We start from the raw sequence: 12979 nt of genomic DNA on the forward strand, positions 1-12979 counted from the left end.
CCACTCAGGTGTGGAATCTAAAAAACAAAACAAATGAATAAAAAGACAAACAAAAAGCAGAATCAGGCCTATAAATACAGAGAGCAAACTGATGGTTGCCAGAGGCGCGGGGTGGAGGGATAGATAAAATGGGCATAAAGACATCCAATTATGGAATGAATGTCACAGGAATAAAAGGCACAGCCTAGGGAAAACAGTCAGTGATATTGTAATGATGATATATGATGGCAGATGGTAGCTACACTTGTGGTGAGCAGAGCATAATGTATAGAGAAGTTGAATCATTGTGTTATACACCTGAAATGAATGTAACATTGTGTGTCAGAATACTAAAATAAAATAATTTAAAGATATTAGAACCACTCCCCACCCCAAAGACAACAAATTAAGACTACTTGGCTATTTAAGAGAATCTCCCTCTAAGAATAAGGAGGAAGAAGTAGTTATAAGAGGCATCAAGTCTGATGGGGAATTCTTTTTTGAAAGTTTCTTTTCCCAAGATTTATCATTTCATGGAATGAAGTTAGCAAGTGGACTAAGAAGTGATTCAACATTGCTTATTTTATGTAATTTTAAAAAATACACTTGGCTCTTTGTGAATCAGTTTAATTCATTATATTTAAAATGTAAAATCATTTTAGTAACTCATCATACTTTATACATTACTTGGGCAATGAAAGCTAAATTCTCTTCCACTCCCTTTTCCCTTTGGTATCAGTTCATTATACCTAATTAAGGTACAAAGTCTTGCTATATACCCTTTGATATAGTTATATGAGCTTCTGAGGTCAGTTTGTGCTTAAGAGAAATCTTATGGCTACACTTAAAAAAAAAGGAGGAACATGGGGATGTTGGAGTTTCACACATGCCCTATGGATGAAGGAATAAAAGAAGCAACATTTATTACAATTTGGTGCTTTACTCAATTGCGCGCTTTTGCCCTCTCTGAGGGAATTCTAAGGAATGAATACTTAATAGTGTAGCCACCCTTGCAGTGCATCTTTATTTACTTTCATATCCAACACAAACCATTCCCCTGAAACCAGAAATGATTCCCTGTAAGACCTATACATGACAGAAGTTTGCTCCCACTTAACACTGCATTGAATTCGTATTTCAGAGTAACTCAAGGTGAATTTTACACTTATGTCTCATTTAATGTAATGATCCAGAAGCATAACCTTGGGTGAGGATGGCTTAGGTATGGAAGTCAGGAGCTACACACCTTAACACATATACTCAAAATATTTTTCATAATGATCTGGGGACATGCCAGTAGGAGAGAAGAGAATGGCAAATGGTGTCCCTGGCTAATGACCCTCTTCCATATTCTGTCTCAACTGTGTGGAAACCAGAGCACAGCTGGGAGCTGGACAGACACCCCAGACATGGTATGTGAGTGGGAAAAGAGGGGGATCTTGGGTGTTAAAGTGAGCTTCAAACTTCACCATTTAAAACCGCGGATGTCTCAGGTTGGCCTTCCTTAGGTATTGCAGTTAAAAAGACCAGAAGTAAAGGTTTGGAGATGTTTGGTTTGGTTTTCTTGTTTGGAAATGTTGATTTATTCACAAAAATGTTATAACATTACCTGCAAAAATACTAACTATGATCATACTTGGCAACACTTAGAAAACTTAATATTCCCTTAATATCAGAGTATATCCTTTGCTGTTGGAAATATACTGTAAAAGAAATGCTTTTAGGAGGTCATAATGCATGATCACAGGTTCCTCTCAAAGGAAGCAACAAATACTTCAGACAATGGTGAAGAGCTGTTTTGTTGTATGAATATAAATGTCTTTTCCTGATGAAATATAATATATGGTCTCATTTACAGTGAGTTACAGGTTCATAACTTGATTTTTCTCTTGTTTTAAGGGAATAAACCATTTTACTTCACTTCTTTTCTTATTGTCTTGCCAGTATTGATATGAAACGGTGGCCTCTGGGCTTCAGGTGGACATCTGCTAATGGTGGGTGGCTCCATGTGTACTGGTATCCATAATACTTTAACAATTTCATTTTGGTGCTTTTATTTTATTTTATTTTATTTTATTTTATTTTATTTTATTTTATTTTTTTGGTGCTGTCTTTCATCTAAGATTTCAAAGGACTTTGTAAACATTTCAATTAAATTTTGAAGCAATCCTCTTAAAAAGATAAGTAGGAAAAAAGTCTAAGCCTTCTTAGATGTAAGCTCCTTGAGGGCACAATTTTCACTATGTGAAACAGTGAATAAATCAAGCTCTCTAGGCATGGTATTTTTTTTTTTTTTTTTGACACCACATAAATAAATATCTACCGTCTATTTTATTTATTTATTTTTTAAAATATTTTTTTCTTTATTTATTTATGGTAGTCACACACACACAGAGAGAAAGAGGCAGAGACACAGGCAGAGGGAGAAGCAGGCTCCATGCACCGGGAGCCCGACATGGGATTCGATCCCGGGTCTCCAGGATTGCGCCCTGGGCCAAAGGCAGGCGCCAAACCACTGCGCCACCCAGGGATCTCCTCTACCGTCTATTTTAAAGGTAAAATGCACAAGTGTTCTTCCCAGTTTGTCTACTTTCCCTGTGTTCTCAAATTAATAAAAACTTCCATTCTCACAATTACTTTTTATTATTTAGTTCTACAACACAATAGAAATCTAATAAACTAATGAAATCTACAAGCTTAATAATATACTCTATTGTCAAGGATATTCATATTTTGCAAGAGAGATCATGCTTTAATTTGCTTAGAATAAATCATCTAATTATGTAAGGTGTTTAGGTTCGACTCCACCTGTCATATATTCAAGTGCTCAATTAATTATAATTGTTATGACAGTAAGAGTAATACAGAACTGATTAATAAAATATGCTTTTAATATTTGAATATTGCGTAATCAGGCAGATTTACTGCAGACGCATTTTGTGGACAGGAATGTGATCCGGCAGCTATATAAACAGTTCTATATAATCTAGAAGAGATGAGAGGATGATTGGCTTTACTTTAAGGGAAGACAAGTCTATAGGCAGTAGTAGACAATCTGCTGCTGTCCTTGTCCTAGCTGTAAACTAAACAAGTAACTCATAGGGGAACCAGTACAAAGGAAAATTCATGCAAAATAGATGATATGCTCACGGGCTTAAAATCATTATGAGTTAAAAAAAATTGATTGAAATGACTAGGTTATGTAGAAGCTATAATCATATAGTATTTTAATAGTATTAAGGTACCCTGTTTGACCATTTACCTCAATTTTATTATCTAAAAAATGAGGATAATAATGGTACCAACTGCATCTTACTATTACAAAAATTAAATGAGTTAACTGATGAATAGATTTGATGTGGTGGTGAGATGTCTTCCCAAACCTAATGTTGAGACATAATGTGGCTGGACAAATGAATATTTTCTGCTTATATATCACCAATTTCATCAGCATTTTTGAGCCATTTTCATGCTTAATGGATACGAATACTGAATATTTGAAATGGTTGTATGAATACTATGCTATGTTCATTGTTAAACACTTCCAGTAAGATACTAATTTTCCAAAGGATATGTTACTGTTTAGCCACTACCTTAATTGGCAAATTAAGAATGAAAACATAAGAAGTGCAACAAAGAGATTTTAAACACTAGTACAAGGAAATGAAGAACATCAGGAGGTTGGGAAAATATGGTATCTGTTTTTATTTGTTGGTTTTTTGCTTTTGTGTTTTTGGTTGTTTTTCAAGCCATGAGCAATCTTCGGTTACTATTACCCAATTATCTCCGATTACACATTACCAAGACCTTCCCATGCCTCTATCTTGATGACTGCTTTTGAATCATCTCACCAATAATGTAGGCTGCCAACATATGAGTTAGCCAGAGAAAATGGAAGAAGCTAGAATGAATCTTTTTGTTCTTTGCTAATGAGACTGTTCAAGATTGGAATGGTTAAGGGTATTTTGGTGAAAGTCATATTGAAGGATTACTTTTATTTATCCAAGCTACTGTTTTATTCTATTTTAATAATTAACTGAAAGCTTATTGGACATAGCTTAGTGATTTAAATAAGATCTAAATATTGTACCTAAAACTTTACTGTTTAAAAACACTCATGTCATGATTTGGACAATTTTTCACTTTGAGGTGAAGTGCATCACTTATATTCTCTGTACTTGTTTTCTAAGCTATAAAATGAGGAAAATCATATTAACTTCATTTCTAAACAGAATATTATATATTAAAGGGTTTGTAAAAGGCATTGATGATACATAATCCTACAAGAACAAATGATTTTTCATTACAATGTTGCAATTTTGTTACAAATGCAATGTGAGTAATTGTGCTAACTATAAATTAGTTCGTGTGTATATTTCTCCCATGCACTGTGAGAGTTTTGTGCTATGATGTAAATACTTAATAGTTTACTTACCTAACTTATCATTTCTAGTTTAGGAACTACAGTGCAATTCTTACTTTTTCATCACATTTGCCTCAATACAAAGCACCCAATTCTATGTATGCTGACGACTCGAGAATAATTCTGACAGACTCAGAAGCATGGTTCCTGACTTTCTGACAGTTAATAAAATCAAAATCTCTTGAAGATAAAATCTTCAAGTGTTCCACATATGAATGTATTATACCTGTCTATACATCTAAAAAAAAGCCTGTATGCCTCTGTAATATGCAACAAGAGACTGTCAGGAAGGCAACAGAACAACAGAAAGTCCACATTACATCAATATACTTAACATATCTAAAATGAGAAGCCTTCTTACCTAGCATGCAAACACATTTGACATTCTGATCAGGGTTTTCAAACAAGATTTCGCCACACCTCTGAAAGAGAGAGAAAGTCATAGTTACTTTAAGATTTTATATCAGTGTTACCAAGGTAATGTGTCTATGCAACCAGACATCACCATAACTTCAGTCTATTTTTCATATTTTGCTTGGTTGAGTCTAAGGATTCGTGTCATGAGTAGAGATTTTCCTGGTAGTAAAATATCTGGGAAGTAAGTTGGGATAGATTGTTCCTTCATGCCGCATGCCTCTCTCTACCTGGGACCTATTTTGTGTGCTCTTCTGAGGAGTCGTAGCCAGACATGCATTGGGTGTCTGATGTTTTTCTTTCAGTAGGAGATCTGTAATCTTTAGATCTAATAATCTGGGGTCAATCATTCTCAAAATTGGTCCTTATTCAGACTGAAATTATTCTAAACTACCCACTCTGCAATCAAGCATTGTAAGCACAAAACTAGGTGGCCTATAATGAACTCTCTAAACCTGAAGGAAACAAATAAGAACATGAAAAAGTGGCCCTCTTTATGCTCTTCCCGAACTCACAGACTCATGGAAATAGCAACTTTCTTATCTATATCTCAGTTTTAACTTGCTTGTTAAAAGTTTTGTGCAAGGTAAACTCTGAAGATAACAATCAGCTATTAAGAAAGGACTACATATCTGTATATGACTGACAAATGGTTAGTACCTGAATATATAAATAAATCCTCCAAAATCAAAAAGAAAATAGCAAATACCCCATTAGAAAAATGGATCAAGGAACAAGCAATGCATGGAAGGGGGGATCTTATGGTCAACAAACACAGAGAATAAATTCAACCACACTAATAACCAAGAACCAGCAAATTAAAGATAAAATGAGGTCTATTTTGAATTCATCTGTTGCAAAACTTAGGAGTCTGTTAAGAACAACTGTTATCAAAAATGTAGGGAAAAGAGTACTCTCACATACTGGAGGTTGGAATATAAAATAGAATCACTTTGTAGAAAAAATTTGCAAAATCTAGTAAAGTTGAAATGTGCACATCCTATGACATAGCAAGTCATCTTCTAGACTGATGACTGGAGAAATTTACTCAAACAATTTAACATCCAGCTACAAAACAGATAAATGTATCGTCCAGACACTAGAATGTTACACAGTAGTTAAAATGAATGAATTATTGTTATGCATACTTTAAAAACATAAATTATATATGTGTAACATGTACATGTAAATACAAAATAATCAAATTGTGAAATTTGTAGTGTTCAAATCATGCAAATACATATAATTTTCAAATCATATAAAACATAAAAACTGTCTCAATTTTTTTAAAAAAATTTATTTATTCATGAGAAACACACACATATGAGAGAGAGAGAGAGAGAGAGAGAGGCAGAGACACAGACAGAGGGAGAAGCAGGCTCCATGCAGGGAGCCTGATGTGGGACTCAATCCCAGGTCTCTAGGATCACACCCTGGGCCGAAGGCAGTGCTAAACTGCTGGGCCACCCAGGCTGCCCAAAACTGTCTCCATTTTATATGAAGTTGAAGATATCTAAAAATAGTACATATTATTTGTAGATATATTAATTTATAGAAAAAGCATAAAAATAGTCAATGAATAATAAACATCAAATTCAAAGTAGGGGAACAATGCACAGGGGATGTATGTCATCACTCATAATTATGAAATCTTATGGTACAAAGAAGGGCAGGTTAAGAGGGGAAAGGACAATTTGATCACATACATTCAAGCCAATCCATTTTCTGGAATGACCTATGCCATGCACAGAGAGATGGACATTTGGCTCAGGGCCCAGAAAGGGAAGCAAGCTGCTCTAGTGAATCAAAAGAATGGAGGGCAGAGCAGGAAGGTTGGATGTGCCTGAAGTTTGCAAGATGGCAATGAATATCAGGAGGAAAGTTTGTATCGTGAGTGTTTTTTTCCTTGGCTACTCTGCTGACCTAAATATCATGTGATATTTATCATACTATTTAATCTCTTCATGCTTCATTTCTCTGTAAGTAACATGGGGATGCTAATATATGCCACAAAGTCAGATTGGAGAGCAAATGTGAGGATTAACAACCCGTGGAGTCTGGTCTGTCTGTTCCAGTTTTGTTTGTGGTTTGGCAAAGGTTAAACTCATTCAAATTACTAGGATCCATTTCCGCATTACCCGGTTTTTAAGTGGTATTTTTATTACCTGAAAGAGTTAATAATTATTTTTAAAGGAAAGATTAGAGGTTTATTTTTTTTAAAGATTTTATTTATTTATTCATGAGAGAGGCAGAGACATAGGCAGAAAGAGAAGCAGGCTGCATGCAGGGAGCCCAATGTGGGACTCAGTCCTTGGACCCTGGGATCATGCCCTGGGCCCAAGGCAGGCGTTCAACTGCTGAGCCACCCAGGCATCCCAAGATTAGAGGTTTCTAAAATGTTTTTAACTTCTTGGCTAAAACCAAAGTGCTAAAGAGCTCTATCAATCTGTATTGTGGGTCCTATAAGGAAACAACTCTGGAGTGCTTCTTTATCCTTTGCTTATGGCAAAGCCATACATGTTCTGGGATAGAAGAGCTTTCATTCTTTCATTACAGGAGCTGGAAGCAGATGGTTGGTGGAGGTTGCATGACTTTCAATGGCTACCCAAACCCAAGGGCAACCTTATATATGTCCCTAAAGAGGCAGATGGGTGTGATTGCAGGTGTGGGTGGTGCCATGGGGTCTTACTATCTTTTCTAGACATAAACAAATCCGGGATAAGTTTCTGTAACTCCTGAAACATGCATTCATTAATAGTATGGCCTGCCTGGGCTCATTGACCACACAAGCTAGTGACTGAGCAGCAAGAGCAAGTGTGGTAGCTCTTCTGATGACCATGAGACAGTCCCCTTCTTTGTCTTCACCTCCCTGGTCATCTGGGAAATGGCTGAGGCACCTCTAACCAGTTCTTTATTTGCTCTGCTTTGAAAAGTTACCTAATGATGGTAAGAGATTTTTAAGCAATGCCCAGAAAGGCATCTGATTGTTCTCAGGACTTGAAAGAAACCAGATTCTTTCCAGGGCTTTTTCTCATTGATACCAGGGTTTATAGGGCCTTGGCTGCCAAGCTTATACTTGCTGTGCAACCTAGGGCAATGACCCAGTTTAAGAGATTAATTGGGCTAAACCACAGGATCTGAGTCTCAGAAAACTGTTAGACCTTCCATGGGGGAAGATCTTGTGCCCTGTTGGGTTTTCAGGTTGTGCAGCTGTCTCCTCATGGCTCTACCTGGTCATGCATGCTGGGATTTCCCATCTAAGCTCTCTGATACTGGATGATCCTGACTTTGACCTGGTTCTGATCACCAGGCTTTGCCTACTTCTCAAAATCCCATTTTTCCACAGATCTCCATCTTTGCTTCTGTGCCTCATATGTATTAATATACTACTCTCCTTGTTCCTGTCCATCTCTCTGAGCCAACATTGCCCCCAAACAATAGGGCATAATTATAGGAATCTCCATCCAAGTGGCTAGAACCCTGCTAGCAACAGATCATCCTGGCACATGTTCTTCTTCTATAGCACAAGAGGATTTGCTGCATGTGAACTCATGGATGTAATGCCTGTTGCCCTCAGAGACATGAAGAATCAAACCATTTTCATTGTTAGTGCTTCTAACATGCCTCATTATTATAATCCTGATGCCTTATACTTGCCAGGTCTTTAAAAAAGGCTAGCTTTTTTAGTGTACTAGCTAACATTGATTCAGACCATACTATGAACTAAGAAAGCATATCTAAGTTCTGCATATCTACTATTTTATACTTTCATTATACTCTTTGAAAGAGAGTAGAAAATTGAGGCACAGAGTACCACTCAGTACAGAGTACTCCCCTCCAGTGAGTGAGAGAATGAAAGCTTACCTAATGCTTGAATAGTATATACAGATGCTTAAATATGGGTTATTATTGGTCTCCTCATTGTCTTGGTCTAGTAGACTATGTCCATTGACAGACATCCTCTTCCCTCACTCATTAGGCACTGGCTGTTTATCTGAGTTTCAACCTATCAGAGCACAGGCTTTGTATTAGATTGATCTAAGTTCAAATCCTATTACTGCCTTCACTTCCCAATTATACTATCATGGACAATTTATTTAGTTTTGTCCAATTTTCTTTCTCATTTGTAAAACAAGGCAATATTGTCTACATCTTAGTATTATTATGCTTAGTTTTAATTCATTGTAAACAAGAATGTACTAATTTAAATTACTATAGATGAGGTTGTAATACAAAAATAAAAATTAATAAATCTAACCTATTCATTAAATTATATTTTGATTCTCATATTGTTGAGGATTTAAAATGAAGAAATACTTCTAATTTAAAAAATCAGAATATTTCACAATTTGGTTGCTAATTCCTATATATTTAAATTTTTCTTTTTAAAAAAATTTTTTTTAAAGATTTATTTATTTATTTATTCCTGAGAAACACACACAGAGAGGTAGAGAGATAGAAGGAGAAACAGGCTCCTCGTAGGGAGCCCAGTGTGAGACTCAATCCCCCGACCAAGATCATGCCCTGAGCTGAAGGCAGATGCTCAACTGCTGAGCCAGCCAGGTGTCCCTATTAAAATTTTTCTATGTTAAATCTAAAATTTTCCTGTTAGTAAGAAAAAGGTGGATGATATATAGAATATATATAATATAAATATATAAAATACTATATCATTCTTAGTATTTTTAATTAAAAAATTAATTTCCATTAGTTAAATGTTTCTGCAAAATATAAATAAAATATATTTCTCTTAAGTAAACTATATTTTTTCATTACTTTCATAATAAAATTAGTCATGAAAAATTGATATTAAGTATAATTTTTAAAAATCACACTAAATATTCAGTAACTTCTTTTCTTAAGGGAAATTTATATCTGAAATGAAAATATTTAAATATTAATAACAGCAACTATTATACTCGAAAAAATAAAAAAAACACTCGGAAAAAGATATAAAAAACATTAAAGATAATGAAATTCAAGTGGCAGCAAGCACTTCTAGCATTCTTAAATCAGTTAATATTTTTCTTGCTTCAAATAAGATTTGATACTTTTTTATTTTTCTGAACATTTCCTATCACTTGAATATATTAGTCTCTCAGCGGGCCTCCAGCAATTAATTTTTTAAAGATTTTATTTATTTGAGAGAGAGACAGAGATACAACAGAGAGCATGAGTGGGGAGCAGAGGGAGAAGCAGGCTCCCTGCTGAGCAGAGAGCCCAATGTGGGGCTTGATCCCGGCACCCTGTGATCAGGACTTGAGCTGAAGGCAAATGCTTAGATCACTGAGCCACCCAGGCGCCCCTCAATTAATCTTTTTAAGGCAAATGTCTTAATATCTTTGGATGGGAGGAAACATTAGCAAACAAAACCCAAAACAGAGCTCCTCATTGCTTGGGGTGGTTTGCCCCATTGCCAACTGAGACAATAGCTGTTTTCAGGAGGTAGGTAATATTAAATGCTATCGGCAAATAATTAACATGCTGTTCTTCTTTGATTATTTTCTTCTCATCATTATAGCTATTTTTTTAAGGAGAAAGGCATTTAAAACTTGAAATTGGGTGGCTATAAACTCATTGGAGGAGCAGACTATAGGCTGGGCCACTAGAAATGAGTCTCAAAAATGCAGAATTGGCTCATGAGAAGAACTGATGGTGGACCACAACTGGGAAAGTGGAGAAGCAAGAGGCATCATTGGAATTGTTAGCCTCAAGAGCACACCACCATGGCCATGATCCAAAGATTAGAAATCTATTGGCATGACTGCCTTTTGATACCCATGGAGCTAGGGATTGAATGCTAGAGGCTACTGCAGAAATGCAGAAAAATCCAATATGCCCATGACTATGCTTGATAGATCATTAAAACGAAACAAAATAAAACAAAAAGAGCCCTGGCGTAGACCTATTTTGGGAAAAAAAAAGTTTCCTGAGCTGAAGAAACGCTAACCATGGTTGCTTTTTGATAGAAAATGAAGCACATTTCCTCTGCACTAGAAACAACAGAGCCAACCGAGAGTAGGCCAGGCCTCAGCACAGGCTGTCTTCACCCCCACCTTCACCCATCTCAGAGTACTCTGATTCTGTAAGTTTGCCAACCAGGAATTTCTCTAGTGAGGTTTTCAGTAAACAAGGCAAATGCCTGTATGATGATGCATCTGTTTTATTTGTTCACCTCTGAACCTCTAAGTGTCTAGCATGATGACTAGTGCATTGTGGGCACTCCTGGTGTTAATTAAGTGAATGAATGAATGAATATTTCTTGCCTGTAATTCTGTGGGACATACTTGAAATTTGAGATTATCTGGGATAGGATGAAAAAGAAAATTTTTCTGGACTTTAATACATACAATTAGTAAGTGTTGCCATTAGATGCAGCCACACAATGGGGGGCTGCATAGGGTGATTAAGGGGGAAACATGACATTGAGAAGAAATTTCAGGGCAGCCCGGGTGGCTCAGCAGTTTAGCGCTGCCTTCAGCCCAGGGCATGATCCTGGAAACCTGGGATCGAGTCCCACTTCGGGCTCCCGGCATTGAGCCTGTTCTCCCTCTGCCTGTGTCTCTGCCTCTCTCTGTGTATGTGTTTCTCATGAATAAATAAATAAAATCTTAAAAAAAAAATAAAGACCATTCTTACTGTTAGGTGAAGGGCAACCCTACTCTAAAAAAAAAAAAAAAAAAAAAAAGAAGACATTTCATAATATCTTGGTCACTTCTTATCTCACATTTTCCCCCCACAATAAACAGAATATTGCTAATCAAAACCAGACTTCAGAAAACAGGCCTGGAGAGAAAAGGATTTAGGTTTGTAGATCATAAAAGATAGCTTCTGTTAAGAAACTGAACTCCCAAAGTCTAACGAAGGCATGGGAATTTGGGACTCCATTGTCTATCAAATAAGTGAATGAATGAATGAATGAACAAACATTCAAAAAGACATTATTGAGTGCCTACTCTGTGTAGACACTGTACCATGAGTGTGAATACAAATGGGTCTAGAATACAGATGAGTTTTAGGAATGCTAAATGTTCTCAGAAAGTTTATAGCTCAGTCTGAAGTCAGAACATAGGAGACTATGAGCACCCTCAGTGCGTCCCCCAGTGCTGCCCAGGGCTATCACTGACCACTTCCAAAAAGAGATAACCACAGGTCTGATAGGAAAGAGTTGGCTGGCAAAGGAAAAGACAGGAGTAGCTGCCAGTGCAAAGTCCTGAAACTCTGTTGGGACCCTTTCAGTAGCTGCCTGGGAGGAGAGCAAAGCTGTGGTGGAGAATAGAGGGCTTAATTAAAGTGGTAGTCATAGGCAAGACAGTAGATAAGCAGGGATTAAAAAATTCTGAGCTTGGTTAGAGAGGCCGAGTTGGCTTTTGAAGAGCCAGGATGCGTAATCAATTCTTTTTGTATTGTAACAGATCATTGCAATATTGCAGTCCTAGATATCTCTCACCAACAGTATTGATTGCAATTGTTTGTCCCTTCCCATTTCCAAGAGGGTACCAAGCCTGTGGTGTTCCTTATTCTCTTTTCTTGAATTACTACACACAATGGTTACAGCCAAAAGAACAGTCCCTAACCAATCAGTTGAAGTCTCATGTGAGGCTGACTGTTGCTACTGCTGAAGCCATTAGCACCTAGCATTGACGACATCACAATTTCCCCAGCTCCCAGAGGGTGCATTTCCAGAATCTCCTACTTGACAGTGGTACAAGTCCCATCTACCGTATGGGTGGCATAGCCAGGCCTTAATCTCTAACACCGTGGCAGCCCTTGACTCTCTGGTGCCAGAGGAGGCAGATTTGGAACAGGGGTTGATTTCAGCTCAAGCTCATGTTTTCCTTTCTGACTTTTTCCAGTGAAAGGGCAGATTTCCATCCCATTGCAGGCTGTTAAAACGTCAGATTAATAAATTTTCAACAATCTGTCAGTGTAGGTCTCCAGCACCAATCTGGCACTGTCTTTGAATTGGGGCCTCGTTGTCCAATCCAACTTCAGCCAGTCAAAATAGGAGACACACCAGCAAAAGGGAAAAAAGATAATCACCTCGAGCTGAGCAGAAACTCTTTACAAATCCATTGTTGCCAACAGTCAACAGCAAATCTATGGGCTACATAAACTGAGGTGACCCTTCAGGCAGGGCCATCCCTCATAAACCTCTAATTA

At 36.9% G+C, this 12979-nt stretch overlaps 1 protein-coding gene across 2 annotated transcripts in view; it reads right to left on the reverse strand.

The window, feature by feature from the left end:
* PDE7B (phosphodiesterase 7B) overlaps nt 1-12979 on the reverse strand; it is a 306678-nt gene that overhangs the window by 204242 nt on the left and 89457 nt on the right. The window contains exon 2 of one of the 2 annotated variants that reach the window (XM_025997876.2): nt 4764-4824. In XM_025997876.2, the coding sequence (XP_025853661.1) occupies nt 4764-4824 (61 nt within the window). Of the gene's footprint in view, nt 1-4763; nt 4846-12979 lie in introns of those variants that run through there. The other variant, XM_025997877.2, reaches the window with a different exon arrangement.

Source organism: Vulpes vulpes, chromosome 1 (assembly GCF_048418805.1).
Source record: "Vulpes vulpes isolate BD-2025 chromosome 1, VulVul3, whole genome shotgun sequence".
NCBI classification, from domain to species: domain Eukaryota; kingdom Metazoa; phylum Chordata; class Mammalia; order Carnivora; family Canidae; genus Vulpes; species Vulpes vulpes.